Consider the following 20,292-nt stretch of genomic DNA (forward strand, 5'->3'; position numbering starts at 1 on the left):
ATGCATATGACTTCTTAATTTTAAGGAAAATAGCTTAGGTTAAGTATATAATTCTCTTCCTCAACACCAAGCCAAATACAATTAGATAAACAACAAAATTCTTCATGTCAATAATTGCAGCTGCTATTTGTACTATATACTTTTGGACTGACCATCCACAGAAATGAGACTGTAAGAGTTCAACACAATCTATGCAACATCACGTAGGGTACATGTCTGCTGTCCTTGAAGCTTAGAGCACATTATAATCAGGATCATATAAATTATTTATAGTTTCTGTGTTGCTAAAGTCAGCTGACCTTCCCAGTTCTGAGAAGCGTTCTAGAGTCCCACTGTGTTTCACGACAGTACCATTGCAGCTCCTTCCATTTCTCTCTCCATGTCTTTCTTGCTGATGCTTCTCCAAGTCTCTATCTGGAAAATTTCCATGATAATCCATTCTGAGTCATCTGTACTTCCTCTGGGCTGGCTGAGTCGCCAAACCAGGCCAGGCTGACCACGAAGGCAGTCTCACTGGCATATTCCTTCTGTCCTTGACACCATCTTTGATTCCTGCTAGCCAGGAGCCATTCACTTTAAGCTATTAGCCTGAAGGTCATTTAGAAGATTTAAGTAAATATTTGATTTCAGGAACCTTGGGTAAGAATCCTTTTCCATGAGGGTATAGATGACTTTTTGTGCTTCATCAAAAGATGTGGGAGTGGGTGCTTTAATCTTCTTGGCTGTAGATTCTCGAGTATAAAAGTCAATATTGATCTGAAAAGAATTATTTCTTAATTAATTGCACTTACTGCTTATGATAAATTTATTATGCCATCAGTGTTTCAAAATCATCTTAAGAAAATTATTTTACATTCTTATCTACACCAGTTCAAATATGTCTTGAATTTCTATTCTAAGCCATCCCTCTACTAGGGGAATGAGCTACAAAGAAATGCAACAAAAAGAGATTTTTCTTTCTGCATCTATTTATGGTGTAATTAGGAGAAAGAAAAGTAGACATGAAAAAATTTAAATACACAAAGAAAGTAGTCTATATGTCACAGTAGAGCATCATAGACATTTTTAGTTTCCTGAACTGGACGATTTTCGTAGAATGTCAACACTGCTAAGTAGTTGCATATGTTTTGCTGCTTTGATTGTGTGTATTATAGTAGTCTGCATTTTATCCTTGTCTGAGTTACAATAGCTCACAAGGGTTCCTTAGCATAAAGATCTGGCCTGGGCCACCACATTCCATCCCCCACCCCATCATGTTTGGCAGTTTTGCAAAATCATTTCAGTCTCTGTACTCTGATATCTTTACAAGTACGGAGACTAGTTCCATTGCCCTGAATATAGAAATGTATATATATATCTATATAAGCGAAACCACGACACCACAGATTTCATTTTAACCTATACACTGGATGCTATTTCTATATATGTAAGTAAACTTTACAGACACCGATGCTAATGACAATGGCTTTAATACTCACTTGTTTCACGGCATCTGAATGCACAAATACTTTGTAGATCTTCTCTGCTTTGCTATGCAAAAGATGAGACTCTGTTTTCTTATAGTCTTCACAAGCCAGCCAGAATTCAATATTTTCTTCACTAAACTCAGACTTTAGGAAACTCTCAAAGACATTTTGACCAGCTAAAAAGAGAGGGATTGAGAAAGTTAATTGAGTCAGTAATTTGTAAGCAAAGTTATACATTTCCTATATGCACAAAGGAACAAGATGGCTACTGCTGAAGCAGCCGTGCCATAATATATAGAGAGACAGCTTTAGAGACTCTGTGATGTGTGGAAGAGGAATCTGTAACCAGACAAACTAATGCAGTCACATACTGGTTTGTGTGTTCACATAAGTGTGCAGTATATTCTCCTGTGTTTAGAGTGAAATTGAGCTCTGCTGACTATAGAACAACGTATTACTTATAGGCACCAATATCTGAACAAGGTTGCAGAGTCATTTTTGTAAGGGAATGTTAAACGAATGATGATATTAACACTATGTTGATAATTAAGAAAATAATTTGCTCCTCCAAACCATGGTAGTCAGGTAATGTTAGGTCAGCTTGTCAACTGTATGCCTGGTACACTGATTGCATTTGTCAATGTGCTTGAGACTCCTACGCCCTTTACTCAGCTAGGCTAAAATCTTGTAAATATATGAGCAAAGTATGCCGGATTTCTTAGACACCTTATCCCTCAAGTAAGTTTCTTATTGTCTTCCTGTGGAGAAGACGTAAAGTCACTCTTGAGACCGAGCTGATCGTCTGCACTTCTGAGTAAGGTTCTAATCCCAATAGTGTTGCAATCCCATGACAGAGCAGGGGAACTGGTCTCACTTTTCTCTTTCTTCCATCAGAACCCACCCTGCCCCCCAAGCTTCTGTATTGATATGTATCATACTGGGTACTTGAAGTGTTTACTTGGTGTGTCCCAAGCACCTTTAGGACAGTGGCTTTGTCTGCATTAGAATCCTTGTTACCTTTAAAATATTTTCCACATAAGGTGGGCAAATGAGAGGTAATAGGTATGTGGATGGTAGAATACTAATTAAATAAATGAATCCTACTCTTTACATCAAACAGTACAAAGTACATTTTAAGTACTTTTCAAAAACAGTAATTCATATAATGTGATATTTGCTTGGCTTTTAAAAAGCCGCAGCATAATTTTACTTATCTTTGTTTTGATTTGTCAAGGCTTATTATCTTTATGTGTGTATGTATGTGTCCTCCACTCATTTGCCCTCTCTATGTAGATGCCCACAGAGGCCAGAAGAGGGCATCAGAGTTCCTGGTGGATGGCTGTGTGGCAACCAGTCCTGTGAGTGCAGGGAAACAGTCATAAGAGCAGCAAGCACCATTAACCAATCAGCCGTCTCTCCTGCCACCCAGCATAATTTCAGTTTGTTTTTGAATCCAGGAAAACATACAGTTGCCTGGGCAGATTTTTCTAAAGAACAGTGGTAAAAATCTAATGCTATATTACAGAGTCACATTGTGATGAAGTTATCAATGACCATAGAAATGCTGAAATATTTCTTTTTGCATACTCTTTCCTTTGTTTGATAACATACATTAATCATACACCCAATCCACTAAATTATCAGGCTAACTCCCAAACAATGGATAATTAGTGAATACTTACTCTGGCTGTCAAGAAGTTTTTCCAGAGACTGAGACCACTGCATTACTTCCTCAGTAGAAAGTCTGCAGTTAACAAAAATGACACAAATTAACTATTTTATGAAATTACAAATTAAAGAATAAGCTACATTTTGATAACCAAGATTCTTTCTGACTTATAATATTAATTTTATTTATAAAATCCCTCTAAATTGCCATAGGTATGAAAAAAATCTGTCATAACAGTTAAAAAATCTAAGACAAAAAAAAAATACAAACATGAATGGAAAATTGATGTGGATATATTTGTAATTAATATCAGTTGGTTTTAGTGTGGAATAAAATTGTCATGCTATCAAAAAAGAAAGGAAGCCCATTGCATGCAGTGTGTTTGTATGCTTTTTTTTTTAAGAACAAGGCTTCACTCTAGTGCCTTGCCAATCCCCCTGCCTCACCCTCCCATGAGTAAGCTCCCATGCCCAGATGCATGCAACATCAGTGTCTTGTAAATATAAGCACCCAACTTCTAAAGCGCTTATACAGTTATAACATTTCAGTATATTCAGTACATACATGTCTTTGGACTTGGATGATTTCATTCCAGATTCCAGATGTGGGATCATAGATCTCAGGTATGCTTTCATGTCCATCCCACTACAAAAGACAACAAAAATTCACAGTTTTCTAGAAGTGATCACTTCACTTATGAAAAGAACACAACACAAAGCAAACATGTCTGAGGACTAAGGTAATAATAAAAATAGCTGACACAATATATTTTTTACATTAAAATAGAGCTCACTTTTATGAGCCGAACTCCAGAAAGATTCCCACCCGCTTTCTTGTAACATGATTTATTTTCTAATAAAACTGAATCTTCACTTGTAAGTCACAACAGATAATTGTGTCCACCTCATACAAGCTAAATGCCAATATTTACTTTCATTCGTTCATTCTCACTTGGCCATCAAAGATAATGTAAGAGAGACACTGAAGGAACTTACAAAGTCTTTGGCCTCTTCTTTTGTGTTTTGTCGTCTAGAATTGAATGGCTAGGTTCTTTCAAATCCTTTGGGCTAGCAGAGAAGAACACTCCTGGCATTTTGTCCAGTCTTGGCATGGAGATAGCTGCAGCTCTCATGGTCTTCTTGTAATGAGTGTCTGTTAGTCCACGCCTGCTGCTTTATATAGCGTAGGCAGACACGTACTTGCTGTTCAGGGCATCTGTTTATCAAGTGATGTTACCACAGACACTGGAAGTTCCTCCTTTCTTGGTGTGTTGTGACGTGTATCTAGAATTTAAAAAAAAGTTCACAGTGATGTCTTGTGGTTGAAACTCAACTGAACGAGAGCAGGTCATTTGATTAGGAAGGCATGAAAAAAATTCACACACACACACACACACACACACACACACACACACACGTGAGCACACACCTGGAGCAAGAGCAGCATCAGACCTTGGTTTGAGGGACTGTTTTTCTCTTTCTGAACACTGTATATTCTGATCAATGTTATATATGCTATGTTTTCTGTATCATGTGGAAATCCAACATTAGGGTTGTATCCCCCCCCCCATTCTTTGTGTAGTCCTTGACTATAAAATCATATGATCACAATAATTTTTTTCCTCTTTTGGAAACTGAAAATAGATTTCTTCTTCATACAACACATTTTGATTATGGTTCCCCTTCTCTCATTCCTTCTAGCATTCCTTACAGTGTTTTACGAATTCTCCACCACTGTAACCCATAGGAAACAGCATAAGATCAAATTTCTTACTTGATTACTCTTTATATGTTTGGTAAGAAGGAGAGCTAAACAGGGCTGTTATCTTCTTGTACTGTCTCAACTCTCACCTGCCATTTTCATGACAGGAAGCATTCTTGTTAAGATTTTCCAAGGCGTATACAAAATATTTTACCAGTAACACAAAAAATGACCTTAAGGAGCACTCCATTTTTAATGTTATTTTAATAATTAGAACATAAATAATGCGTCAAATTGTAATTGTGTGTCAATAATTAAGAAGGCACAATAAAATTAAAGCAAACATATCTAGAAAAGTGTAATTCACACAGAGACCTTACATAATACCTAATGATCTTTAAAAACAGTATTGGAGGAAAATCTCAAGGTAAACCCAGGCCTGGGTAGATCTATCATTTGTATTACTTAGAAGACAATAGTTGAATTTTGGGCGATGTCTCTGTAGAAGCAAAGTCTAGCTCTAATTGAGATGAATGTATTACAATAATTATTACTCATTGATAAATCATGTATTGGAGCAGAAGTATTAATGTAATATAAAATCTTAACGAGTTTATATGCAATGTATGTTACAGTATTTCATAGAATGGCCAATTTAACTTTGGGCATATTGAACTTTGCCTCTAAATAGATGGTGACCTATATCAGAGAGATTTCTGGTGTAATTAGTAAACTTGACTTTTAAAAAAGGGAAGAAAATATTAATTTTTCTTGCCCTGGTTTTATCAGTATGATACATAGTGCCTGCAGTAAATATTTATAATATTACAAAATGCACTATGATTATGAATGACTACTTCGAGCTCTGGTATCATCTGATGTTTGAATGATAACATGATTCATTCAAGAAGGAGAAGTAGTGAGATGAGCTGGCCACTTTGACAGTGACCCAAACAAAACCAATAGGGCTGTGACAGATGACGTAAAGATGTGTGTTTGTTTACTTCCTGTGGTCCAGCTCAGACCTGTTACTTTCCTGTTAAAATCTTCACTGTATCTTAAGTGTTTTTTTATTCATAACATCTCACTGCTGTAGATAACTGTGGGCAAGTTGTGCTTGAGAAACATAATTTAAGGGTTAGTTTAATGAACCATGATTACTTGCTATCCATATATACTGGCAGTTTCCAAAGAATGGTTGTGAAAGAATTGTTCCTTTTGATATTATGAGCATTAGAACAAGCAATAGCAGCCGTGAAGATTATGGCACCATATATGTGTGGGATATGTTTAGATTTATAGCATTTTGTTTGATTAATTTTACTAAAATAATATCAAAGTAATGAGTCTCATTATGTAACTGTTACACTCTGTTCCCATGGATTCTCCTCCTTACTTCCTTTCATCCCATGCTTTCTCCCATGTGTCCCTTTTCTCTCCTAGAAGATTTGTTTTGCTTTTCGTCTCTGGTCATTTTCCTTTCCATGCGTTGGTTTTAATTTTCTTTGTGGCTGACGAAAGTTCCATTGTGCATCTGTGTAATGTTCTTTTGAGCCACCCACCCACCTGTTCTTGGTGATCTAGGTCACTCCCATTTCTTGCCATTTTGAGTAGTGCATCAATAAATGGCTGTGAAAGTATTTCTGTTATGTGTTTGACTTAGAGTCCTTTGGATACATGGCTAGGAGTTGGGCAGCTGTGTCTTATTATAGCTCTATCTTATTTTTTTTTAATCTTCTATATGACTTCAATAGTGAGTGTACCAGTTTATTCTCCCACAAACAATAAGAAGTCCTCTTTCCCCCATATATTTTTCATCATACCTTTTCTTGATAATAGCCAAACTGAAAATAGGCAAAGATGAATCTCCAAGTAACTTTAATTTACACTTTTTTTTTCCTGGCAAATAGTACCTCTCGACACCACATGAATAAGTTGTGTTCTGAGAAAAATATTTACTTCCTATGTATTAAGGAAACTGCTTTAATACTCATAACATATTGTTACCATGGCAAAATTATTTAAGCTTAACCATTGGCAAGAAATTGTAATGGCTTTCTTAAGCCCAAATAAAAAAAAATAGTTCCTGAATCGGAAGATATTTTGAAGTTCCCAAATCAAATCTGGCAGTTGAAACTACTCTTTTAAAGGCTCTGTTGCCAACTCATAACATATATATCAAACCCAAGCAGATTTGGTCCAGGAGTATGAGAAATGATTGAGGAATGCAGTCACTGCACTCTTTGACAGGGCTCTAGAGGCTCTCCGTCAAGCTCATATGCTGCCACTCTCAGGCCTTTCTTTAAAAGATTAATAAAAAATACAAAACTACCAAGTAACTTCACTGAATCAATCAGTGTGTTTGAGATAGAGATTTCACCAAAACCAGCACAGGAAAATTTTAAGTTTTACTGAACTGATTTTATGGTTTGGCTCAAATAATTCGAATTAACTTTATGAGCTTTGTTGAATGATACTTACAGTCTTGATATTGAATATCTTGATGCTAAATCTCTGTAATATTTACAAGTCATATAAAAATTGAGAGTTATGGGACAAAGGACAGTGTTGAGCATGAAGTTGTCTTACTATCAAAACTGTGCCTATACTGGAAGAGTTGGAGACAAATTTAATTGCACTTTTACAATGGAATGCAAGTAAGGTATTAAAATAGAAATCACGATGAATCTCTGTCCCTGGGTATTTAGTATGTTTGGTAGGGTAGACTGATGTTTAAGTAAGTGGTCATGGTGGGAAGTGGCATCAGAAAGGAATGCACCAAAGGAACCCAGATGGAGCAATTAGCTTTGGAAGCATGGGAAATGAAGCCACACATGATTGCACTGCTGAAAACCCACACTCACTCTTTACCTCTTCTGCTATGTTTGGCATCCATTGGAAACTACAGATGACTGCACTAAAGAGTCTTCAGTAAGTAGGTACCTGTTACACATTTCAGAATTGTGAAAGCATGGGTCCTATATGTACACCCAGGCTTCTGGAACTTTAAAGGACTCTGGTAAATACTCTTTGGCTAGTATCATCATTCTATTAAAGTGCTAATTTTTTTCTACTGTACCTTGTCATCCAACTCACTACTTCTACCCATTGTCTGAGTCCTGGGCATCAGATGACTCCTCCAGGGTCTTCATGATTGATTCTGCTACCAACAGTGCTTCAAAGAGTTTATGCACAAGTGTTAACAAAATTGAGTGGGGCTGATTTACTGCGTACAAGCTTGCAGAGATATCCCTGTCTGTTTTGTGTCATTTGTGAATGAAAAGACTACGCTTAGACTTGCTTAGTTTTTTATCTTCTAAATGAGGAAATCTGCTGATGGATTTCTTTTTTTCAAAAACAGATGTCTGCAAGATGTTGAAATTGACTGAGCTCAGACAATTGCAACTGAGCAAGATAAGAATCTAGTTTCTTTTTCTTGCCCGGCTATGATTAGTTTCTAGTCAACGCCAAATATCTTGTTTCTATAATCTGACACTTTATAAGAAAATAGAACACAAGACTTTCAGGTTCTCGGACTCTTACGATTTTATACAATCTTGCTTGTCTTACCTGAACACATCCTACCAATTAGTTTTTCAAAATAATTGCCATTTTCCAAGTCACTCTTTAAAGCACCAAATAAATCTTTTGCTAATATCATTTCTGATATGCCTTCCTCACACTGGATTCATTTTTCACTTACTATCACCCTATTTTTTATAAGCTTTTCAACATGGGAGAGTAATGTTTGAATCAATCTAAGTGTGTTTGGTAAGTAAAATCCACGTAGTTATGACGCCTGTAGAGTATCACTATGTCCAAATAAACGGAGCAATTTGCTAGAAAAACAAAACCTGGGGTTTTGATGAAATATTGTGTTTCACAATGACATGAGTAGAACATATGGACACTTAAAGGTCAGCAGACAGAGGCAATTCGAAAGACAGTATATTTATTTATTTTGTTTTTATTTCTTTTAAAATTTCATTCTTCTTTCATACAATGCATCTTGGCCTCAGTCTCCTCTCCTTCTACTTCCCTTCTCTCCCAGTTCCCCTCCCCCCTCTCCTCTTTCCCAGATCTACTACTCCTCTGTTTTCCTTCAGAAAACATCAGGCCCATTTTCAATAGCAGGGAGTGAGTGACCATGCAAGCCTTTCAGGATTCCTGTAGCAGGAGTCTAGTGGCTTGCTGCCACTACATGTGGAAGCAATGGCATTAATAATCTATTGCTCTGTTTGCCTTATACTGATTATAGCATGTGATTTCATAGAAAAAAAATCTACTACGATGCATGATTGTTCCAGTCTCCCCACAACCATGTCATTTAGTGCTTGCAAATGCAGTAACGTCTTTTCCTTTGCATCTTTCATAATGTCTTGCTCTTGTGTTTGCTAACATGCTTAATACTACATGTCTACAGCTGGTGCCTGCCTAGAGCCTTTTCGTTCTTACAGACTAATGTTCATGGCACTGGAAGGTACTCTGCTTGCTACTAAAAGAGAAAGGTAAACATCAACCCACCTATAAAGTCTTCAACCTACAATGAAGAACCGCCCGCATGGTTCACTAGTGCAATAATGGAATAAGATTGTGAGCATGACCAAGCCATATTTGGTTGGATTTAAAACCAACTGCACGAGAGAGAACCCATGCCTGACACTGCCCTGATGGCCAAGAATCTCATACCAGATAGGCAAGGGACCCAGGGGAAAACCAAATACTACTGTTCTGTTGAAGAAATGTAGCCATAAAATGGTTTCTAATGACATTAGTGCCTTGCTCAGTCATCATCCACTAAATTCCTCCCCTGCGGATCAGGAACAGCTGAGGAAGAGGAGGCAGAGAGATCATATGAGCTAGAAGAGATGGAGGAAATGAAAGAAACAAGGCCTTTTTTGGGGGGGGAGTTGGTTTTTTCGAGACAGGGTTTCTCTGTGTAGCTGTGGCTGTCCTGGACTTGCTTTGTGGACCAGGCTGGCCTTGAACTCACATTGATCCACCTGCCTCTGCCTCCTGAGTGCTGGGATTAAAGGCATGCACTACCATGCTCAACAGAAACAAGGCCTTTTAAACACAGCATGACTCATGCACATATGAACTCACAGAGTGGGGCTGCATGCACACTGCCTGCACAGATCTGTGCCAGAGGGGGTCCCACTGATGAGAGAAGTAGACCCATGCCTCCATCTCTAACCCAGAGCTGTCTCCAAATGATACCCACTTGCAAATGAAAAATTAGTTTCTTCAACAGAGGCTTACTGGGGATACAAATCACTCTAAATAAGGGCAGGCTCCACGCCCAGAGTAGTTCACCAACACTGAACCAACTTAGTGGCATCTTTGAAGGTTCTTTGTTTTACTGGCTCATTTTCTTATGTTTATTTTGCCATATTATAGCATGTTTGTTTTATCTCATTTTATTCTATTCTGTTATTCTTTAGTTGCTCTTTTTCTAATGAGAGACAGGGAGAGTGTGGATTCAGATGTGAGATGGGAAGGATCTTGGAGCAATTGGAGGAGGAGACACTGTAATCAGAATAGAATATGAAAGACCCCTTTTCAATAAAAGAAACAAGAGAAAAAAATGAAGAATGGGACATGCCTCACAACAATTGAAGTGTGAAAGCAGGGAGTTCACTGTCAGGTGTGGGAAGGCCATCGGGCTTTACAATGGCTGCAGTGGATGCAGGTATGCTGAGTGTCTAGACAGAGTCACTGTACAAGGATGGCCACAGGAAAAAGCCGTACTCTAAAGACTGGAACAACTAACTTTGTGCTCAATGTGTAGACACTAACACATAACTACCAGAGTGGAAAGCAGTGATGCCCTCATGGCCGTACTGAAGGATGGTGGTTACCAGGCTAGAGTGTGTGGGATGGACTCATAAAAGCTGTCCAGAACCAGGAAATACAGAGATAGAGAGTACATAATTGATTGCTAAGGAGGGAAGGCACAGAGTGGGAGGTAAAGAGCGACTGCAGAGATTGGAATGTAGCCATGTAACTCTGAACCATCTAAAACAACTCATGGGCCAAACACCGCTGTCACAATCAAATATTTTTTAAAAAATGATGTAAATTACTTCAGTTTCAGTTGTGGAGTCCCACTGAGTTGCCTATAGTTTTAGACAGGGCTTTTGTTGTTATGAGCACCAGTGAGTAACAAAAAGACCAGAAATGTTGGAGCATTTTAAAGAGTCAATGAAAGGCTGAATGAAGTGATACCTGGAAGTCAGCTTAGCTAGAGCTTAAGAGGCCTCAGCATCCCTGTAAATTATGAGCGTGCTGAGACCAGGACCTGTGACAAATTGGAAAACCAGGTCTCAGCAGCTTGTGGGGCTCATATTTCACATCCAAAGGCAGGAACTGCTCGTGTATAAACAGCTGCTATTTATGCCTGTTTTCCTCCCTGGTGGGTTTTGTCTTCTAGTCACTGGGCGGTAGACTACATTTCTTGAGAATTCAGAATAAAATAAGAAATGAATCTCAGCTTTCTTTTAGTCTTTTTCTCAGGTGTTATGTAAGAGGAAGAGATGTAAATTTATAAGCTGTTAGAAATTGTTTTTTACTTTTTGAAAATCTGGTAACGTTATTTGAGAATTTTTTTTTCCTCATTTCATAAGATTGCAAGTTTGATTTGTGTTTGCTTTTATATTTTGTTTGTGACATTGTGACTTTTCCCCCTTGTTGGTTCTGCTTTGACAAAGTTCTTAGCTGAAGCAGTAATATTTCAGTATATCAGAAGCAGTGTATAGGAATATCAACGAAAGTGGGCTTATGTGAGAATTTTTTCTATTCTATTATCCTCTGGCTTCTTGTCTCACATTCTGTTCAGTAAAGAGGTCCCCTTCTGTCAGAGGTCTAGGGGAGGGGAATAGGGTGGAAGAAGAAGGGAGGGTAGGAATGGGAAGATGCAAGCGAGGGGGTAACAATCAGAAAGTAATCTGAACAAATTATAATAAATTAAAATTTATTACTCTTTCCCTATAACAAAGAGCAAGCAAGTAGATTAGAAATGTTTGTACCAAATTATAATGGGAGGTTGGACACAGGAAAGCAGAGAAGTGAGGATTGGGTGGGAAAAAGACTGATAGTGTGATAGTGGTGCTGGGAACATCCATGACAGTCTCTGAGGGGAGTCTGTCCAGACATCACTGTTCACTATGGAACTTCTAGGGATTCCTAAGAAAACAGAAGCCACTTTGGATCACAGAGGTTGCATTCTAAATTACAAGACCCTTTCAGTTTTGGAATGCATGTCCTTTAACACAATTATGTGGTAGTTTGCCAGATTTTTATAATTAAACCACAAAGGTTATACAATAGGATATAAATAATAGAGTATACACAAATCTTTTAAGTAACATTTTATATAGAGAGAAAATTTTATATATTATACAATGTTTATTGATCATATCCATCTGCCACTTTCAATTTTACAGGTACACTGATAAAAGTACTAAAATGTTTTATGAGAGAAGCCAAGAAAAAAAGACAACAAAGTTGTAATATAATAAAGGAAAGAGGTAGAGGAAATAGGGCATAAACATTGCACTATAAATCATAATCAGTATGTAACACCACTGCAAAATATAAAGTCCCTCTACTCTATGTCCCTCCTAACTTCACAACCTCTGTTTTTGTTACTAATAATCTTCTTAGTCTAAGTAGGACTTGTCATATTCACATGGGTATGCATCCATGCAGTATGACATGACAACCTCCCAGTAGCCTCATCCCCAAAGGAGATTAACTTTTCTTTCCTTAGCAACCATCACCTGCCATTTTGAGGGACTGGATAGTGTGTAAGTAACCGTGATTAGTTTCTGCACATTGGCTATGTCATGTCCAGAAGTCTGAGTTTCACAGCACTCCTTCTCACCCAACAGCATTTATGTCTCTCTGGCCACCGTTTTAGGAGATTGTGGATGTCTCTACTTCAGGTGGACTGTACAGGTACATAAAAGGAGGCTACTGAAATGGATCTTAATGATCAAATAGAAAACTATAGTGAACCAGAGTCTAATAAATTAAAGTCTGGGTTAGCTCTGCTTTGTGTTAGTGATTACAGGTATGTTCAACATATATAGTATATATGACTTTATCCACAATAGGCAATTAAAAAAACTTTTTATTGATGCTTTGTCAATTTTACATCAAGCACCCCAATCCCACTCAGCTCTCCATCCCTTTGTATCCACCTTCTGCACTTGCAACAGCCCCCAAATAAAAGAAAATAAGAATAAAAAAATTGTTGTGGAAGCTGTAGTGTCACATGGTATACTCTTTTGTTCACACATCTTTACTTGTAAATGTTCATTTTAGTGAGTAATTGGTCTGTTTCCAGGCCTCTGGCTTCTGTTATTGTATCAATACTGGATCCTCACCGGAACTCTTCTTGGATGTCCTGTTGTTGCTCTGTGTCTTGGAGATTCTGCAGCTTTGAATCTGAAGGACTAGTTTTTCTCATGTTCTAGCATATCACAGATGGGGGTGGGCCAACTCAAAGCCTTGGATCTAGGCTTGGGAGGTAGCTGAATTGATCATCCAGGTAGTTCACCTGCACCCACACCACCTGGGCAAGCTCTCTAGCACAACCCTAGCTAGTTCACCCCAAGCAGCATCCTGCAAGGATCAGGGCCAGCTCTCCTGCTCTCATGCCCTCTGCTGACTTACTGGCATCTTTAGAACCAGGCCAAGTGTGCTGTGCTGACCAGGTGATGATGGGCAGGGCTTGCTCTCTGGAGTCTGCAGCCAGTAAGGGACAGGCACAGCTCTTCCACTCTAATGATCTAAGGGCCAGTTCTCCTGACTGCTTCAGGCAGTGAGGACCTAGGACAGGGGAGATAATGGGCATTTTAAAATCAGAAACATCCCCCAGTTTCTTTACCTTTAAAAAATGTCTTTTCTGTTAAAAGTCTTACAGTATTATCCCTGAACTCCTTACTGCCTTCTTCCTTTCTTTCCTCCTGTCCTTTTTTTTTGCATTGTTAACTCCATTGATCTCTTAATGCACAGAATCTGTCTTCTTGACTTATGAAAACTTAATTGTTACTAATAGCTTTTCTCTGTGAAATGAGAAGATAAAACAAAATGTATCCGTTAATAATTGGAAGTTTGGGATGTTTGAAAGGCTCAATTTCTTCATTTTCCAATAAATGGAAAAGTCTTTATGTAGTCTACAAGCGATATAAATTTCTTCTAAATCAATAATTTATGTGATTTTCAGTAGATAAAAATGAGGTTTGAATTTTGCTGAGTCATCTATAAAGGACAATAAAAACTATTTTCTATCTGGCCAGAAGTAGAGTTTAGCAGGAAAACAATAGTTTCAAAATTAAAAAAGGTATGTTTTTGAATGGCTAGTATATTTAAATATAAATTCAATACTCCAAACAAGAGAGGCTTCTTCAAACCAGTTCCAGATATGAATGTCATTGTATTTTAATTTTCATTAAGTTGGTAGACAATGAACAATACTTCGGATAGCCTCTCTGTCTTATCTAAAGCACAAACCATAATGCATATATGGTGCATGGATACTGACAATGCACAATTTACCTCTGATGTTTCTTTGGTCAGGATCTCTAATTCTCAGGGTCCCACAGTTATCTCAAGCCGTACTGGACTGCTGGCAGATTCTGAACTTTACCTTTTTTTTTTTTTTCTTTTTTTTTACTTTAACTGGTACTGTCCCTGTAGTTGGGACATTAAGGCTGGCTATTTCTTCTGCCTGGAAAATCCCTAGATACACATTTTATTAGTTTTAAGTTTTTAGTAAAATGTCACCTTTACAATGAATCCTGTCATAGCCACTGTAGTTCCATGGCTGTTGGTGATTTCTCATCTTGTCTACCACTTATCTTTGATTAGATTTTTCATTTTCATTCTACATAAGAGCTTCTAATGTACTGCTTAACTCCACACATGTTTGCACTTCTATTGGATAAAATGGAGAATCAGAAAGGTCAGAGATATTTATTTGTCTGCTTAACTCGTGTATCCTGAAAAGCACATGGCACAGATGAATTGCTGAGGAAAAAAGATCCAAAAAACATTGGACCTTATGGGCTAATCCTCCTATTAATTTTATATATTTAATATGAAAATATTTATTAGGTTATTATTGTATTCTAGGCATCCTACTTTGTATTGAGAAATCAAGGGTGAATCTCCATGGAGAGAGACAAATAAAAGGAAATGTTTAGTACTTGTATTAAGCATGCTATGTAAGGCTAAGTACCGAACGTTCTTGAAGGTTTTAAAACTGATCACTAGCCCATAATAGAAAAGGTTACCAAGGACTCATTAATTTTATTTATTTAACAAATAAAACCTACTGTGCACCAGACACTTTAAAAGAGGTGTCAACTAGTATATATCTTTTTCATTTGTTTGTTTATCATCTGCCTGAGCAGCTGTCTTGCTAACACGTAATTTCTCAAGGATGAAAGCTAGAAGCCAAGAATGAAAGGGAATGTGGCTCAGATCGAACTGAGTCCATGAATAGACCAGGAAGCCAGAGGAGTGCCTGGACTGGGGACATCCATATTTATTATACAGGATAGAAATGCAATGATCAAACTGGATTCCTTTGCCATTTTTGGGCTTAGTTTCTATTTTTATTGTTTTAAGAGAGATATTATGTGCTCTATTGATGTTCTACTTTGCATTTGTATTTCTATATTTCATGATTAAGTTGGATGGATGGAGTTTTGTGGGAGTTTTTACAGCTCTGACTTTGCATTTCACACTTGCTCCTCTATGTTTTGAACTGGTATTAATACTGATTATGAGTTATAGTGTAATGTTTGTACCCTATCTCCTCTACTTATTTCCCCTCATATATTACAATTTTGTTATCTTTCTTCTTGGCTACTCTTGTAAAAGATTTGAGCACTTTTGTCAGTATGCATATGCGTTGATCTTTTAACATATTTTTTTTAATTTTTAATTTTTTTATTAATTTATTCTTGTTATATCTCAATGTTTATCCCATCCCTGGTATCCTCCCATTCTTCCCTCCCCCCCATTTTCTCATTATTCCCCTCCCCTATGACTGTTCCTGAGGGGGATTACCTCCCCCTGCATATGCTTGTAGGGTATCAAGTCTCTTCTGGGCAACCTGCTGTCCTTCCTCTGAGTGCCACCAGGTCTCCCCCTCCAGGGGACATGGTCAAATGTGAGGCACCAGAGTACGTGAGAAAGTCATATCCCACTCTCCACTCAACTGTGGAGAATGTTCTGACCATTGGCTAGATCTGGGTAGGGGCTTAAAGTTTACCGCCTGTATTGTCCTTGGCTGGTGCCTTAGTTTGAGCGGGACCCCTGGGCCCAAATCTGCCTATCATAATGTTCTACTTGTAGGTTTCTAGGACCCTCTGGATCCTTCTACTTTGCTCTTCTCCCAAGCTTCTCTCATCTAGAGTCCCAATACTCAGCTATTAAAAACAAGGAATTCCCGAAATTTGTGGACAAATGGATTGAGCTAGAAATGATCATAATGAGTGAGTTAACCCAGAAGCAGAAAGACTCAAATGGTATATACTCACTTATATCTGCATACTAGGCCAAGGGGCATGTCCCATGAAAGTCTTCACTTACCAGGAAACTGGGACAGAGGGGAGGACATCCTATTGGGACTCTAGATCTTTTAACATATTTAAGGTAATTGACAGCCAAGAAAGAAATCAATAGCATGCCATCACGTCTAACCTTCTTTTTCATTCTTTGTCAGTTTGGAACATCAGTCCTGGGTTCATTGAATCAAAGGCTATGTGAGTGATATGGGTTCAAGCCTTCCTGGAAAGCAATTGTGCCCCAGATAGAGATGAGGAGGTATCTTTTGAGTGTTTTCTTCAGCAGCTCTGTGTTGTAGACTTCTTTCTGCCAAGAGGCTAAGGGATACCTGACTAGTGGAAATCCATCTAGCTTTTAAAAGCATGACCTCATGTACCTTATATAACAGAAACAAAAAACATGATCCGCATGAAAAATCTCACTCCTCCACCTCACGTGGCCAAGAGTTCTGTGATTTTTATATATTTTTTATCTTCTGTGGAATTTTCTCTGCTGATCCTACAATCCTACTTTATGCTTGTATTTAAGTTGGGCAAATGTGAGCATTCCTGAAAATTACCCAATAAACAAAAGAAAAGATCCAGAGTCTTGGCTAGCTATAAAGTAGAGGGTGTTTAATTCTCTTTGTAATAAAATTAGTAGAAATAGCAAAGGCAGAATTTTTCATGTTACTTAGAGGAAGACTGTTTTATGAAAATAGTATTGTACATTGCTAGAAATGTTCAAACATATGGTAACTAGTAACGTGCATGTGTGCGTGCATTCATGTGTGTGTGTGTGTGTGTGTACACGTTTCATCTTCTTTAAAAAAATAAAACCTAGCCTTTCAGATCAGACATTTTGTACCATGTGTGCTGGTTTTATTCCCTCTCCAACTGTGAAGAAACTCCTCATATTACAGGTTAGACAGGATGATGGTTGGATTTCCTAGAAAAATGCTGTGAGACCATCGTTTGTATGCAGGAAGTTTTTCTGCCTCTCATTTGGAATTCAGTGCCTGTGAGGCCCCAGGAAAGTAGCATCGAGTCACAACAGAGGGTTGGATCTAGCTTTCTCTACAACTCAGACCTCAGCCATGATTGCCACATGCGGCAGACCTGCCCTTCGGACCAAGCCCACCTTAAGGCACTGGAGGTAATCCTTCAAGCTTTTCATTGATTGTTCTGGCCTACAGCCTGTCTCCAAGGGAAGGATGTGTGAGACAGGCCTCTTTGTAAGCTAAGGGGATGAATGCATTAGTTGTGAAATGCAAAGTATGAGTAGCATACCACAGTGGCCACTTTGACCAAGACACTGACCAGCAGTAAAGATTACACTCTTCAATATGGGAACATTTGTGTTATCAGGCTACACATGAAATCATCAGTTTCATTGATCAGAAATTGTTAGGTCTTGGCATGTTCATGTGGTCCATAACTTAATAAATTATGTTTGTAGTGATGCTGATTTATGTAACACCATCCTGCAGTAGAAATATCAGTAGTTTTTGGAACAGTTTTTCTTGCCAATTTCGACTGAATGGTACTATAGAGTAGCAAGTCTTTTGGTTGGTTTGTTGACTTGTTGGATTATATTTAATTACAACACCTCTGTACCCTCCCCTGTACCTTCCCAACTCTTTTTCAACTTGATAGCCCCCTTTTAATAATTGTTAATGTACATGTATGTTATACTTTCATATATATTTCTAAATATAGCCAGCTGAATCCATATAATGTTATTTGCATATATGTTTTCATAAAGACAATTTGGCACTGGACAACCAATTGGTGTTCTCTTCCCTAGGGAGGGCCACCTTTCCTGCTCCCAGATTTACTGTTGTCAATAACGTCTGTGTAGGGTTGAGCCCTTGTGGGTTTATTCCCTATGCAGTTTGACTTGCTCCTTGGTGTTCTTGTTCAACTCATGTTTAGGTAGTCTGGTTGGTGAGTTCTTACAGGCATAGCTTCTGGCGTTACAAGGAGACACGAGTCACAGCAAAGTCCCTGATCCTTTAGCTCTTACAATCTGTCTGTCCCCTTTTCCATAGTGTTCCCTGAGCTTTAGATGCTGAAGTATTTTGTAGATATATCTATTGGGACTGGACTCCAAAACCCTGCATGAGCTAGAATTCACTTAAATGCCCCCTCTCTGAGGATTAGCTTTCATGGTACTGGGAGGCACCATGTATACTTCCAAAGGACTGTGCTTATTTTTAATGATGGCAATATCTAATTACAACTGCTTTCTCTCCATAACATATTATGGGCAACTTTAACTTTTCCACAATTAATTCCTTGCTAAATGTCACATTTTCCTCTTTCTGTCCTCTCTTATTATGACTCTGAATAAGAGCAGTAACCATGTCACAGCTTGAATTCTATCCCATCTTGCAATTCACTCTATTGAATTAGTTAATTTACTACTTGTGAATTCACCCTCAAATAAGATTTTAGGACAGAGGCAGAATGCAGTAAGATTCTTTGTCAAACTATAACTTTGTGGCCAAGAGACCAATAACCAATAGTGTCTTGGATCCTTTCCTTAACTAAATAGACCAAACTTCCTTGTTCATGTCTGTCTCACCATTCTGGTTTTTCCAAATCCTACTAGACTGACCCATAAAATTCTGCTTTCATAACATTTTAGGGGTTCTTTGTAATTTTTATTCTCATTGGCTATGTGCATATATGTTTATGTGAACATTCATGAGTGAATGAAGATACATGTATGCCATAACATGTTTATATAGAGGTCAGAGGATAACCTCAAGTGTTGGTTCTTGCCTTTTTTGAGACAAAGTTTCTTTGCTTTTCTTCTGCTTGTTTGAAGCTCAAGAGCTTCCAGAGATTCTTCTACTTCCCATCTTCCTCATAGAAGCGACAGGACTGCAGACGTTCATAGCTTTAACTTGGGTTCTGGAGATTTGCTGTTATTATTGTTTCAACACGGGGTTTCTTTGCATAGCTCTGCCTGTCCTGGAACTCACTACCACAGGCCAGGCTGGCCTTGAACTCACAGAGATCCATCTGCCTCTGCCTCCCTCCCAAGTGTTGGGATTAAAGGCTTGCACCACCACCACCTGGCTGGGTTCTGGAGATTTAAACTCAGATTATCAAGATTGTGCATCAAATATTTTTTATGCACTGAGCCACCTCCTCAGGCCAGTCTAGATTTTCTTTAGCTCAAGGTTGCAAATGCTTTCACTGTTAGCTCACAAACCAGGTCCCATGAACTATAGACTCAGGCTTATCACAGAACAGCTCCATTTCGCTTTGCCAGTTTTCTGTATTCTACTTTTTCTTGTTGCTGTAAGAAAATGCCTGACAAAAGCAATTTACAAGTTTCTTTTGGCTTATAGGTTAACGATCAGACCATCATAGCAAGGCCTGAGGCATCTGGCCACATTGTATGCATAGGCAGGAAGCAGCATGAGATGAATGGTGGTGCATTTTTATTTAGGTCCAGGAGCCCAGGCCATGAAATGGTGGTACCCTGGTCAGTATAGGTCATCTCATCTCAATCAGATGCCTCACGGGCATATTCAGAGGATTGTCTCCTAGATAAACATCTGCACTGTCAAGTTGACAATCAATATTAACAACCACACTGTTCCATCTGACATGTTGTAGATTTCAGGTTTTCGTTGTGTGTTTAGGACTAATCTCACATCTCTGTGATGTCTCAGTGTTATGCTCTCTAATCCTTTCAAGTTGTTCTTGGTTCCTGAAAGTTTAATCCAAGAAAGTGCTTGTCATCAGTATTCAAATAGTACTGAAACAGTGTGAGCCTCTGTAAACTGTGCTGTTATCTCTCTGTATGAGATGTTCTCTTGTTGCCTTTCCTGTTTAGTATATCTGCTGTGCTCTCCTTAAACTCCCATCTTTGTCTCTG

General features: G+C 38.2%; 1 protein-coding gene across 1 annotated transcript; it reads right to left on the reverse strand.

Annotated features, from left to right (window-relative positions):
- Window positions 1-278: 278 nt before the first annotated feature.
- Window positions 279-4,344, reverse strand: Rgs1 (regulator of G protein signaling 1). The gene is made up of 5 exons (XM_051147537.1): window positions 4,131-4,344; window positions 3,700-3,780; window positions 3,149-3,210; window positions 1,479-1,642; window positions 279-756 (listed from the first exon to the last, which is right to left on the reverse strand). Exons 1-5 carry the CDS (start codon window positions 4,265-4,267, stop codon window positions 571-573), a joined length of 630 nt encoding a protein of 209 aa, XP_051003494.1. The 5' UTR covers window positions 4,268-4,344; the 3' UTR covers window positions 279-570.
- Window positions 4,345-20,292: the final 15,948 nt, after the last annotated feature.

Source organism: Acomys russatus, chromosome 6, assembly GCF_903995435.1.
Source record: "Acomys russatus chromosome 6, mAcoRus1.1, whole genome shotgun sequence".
Lineage (NCBI taxonomy): Eukaryota > Metazoa > Chordata > Mammalia > Rodentia > Muridae > Acomys > Acomys russatus.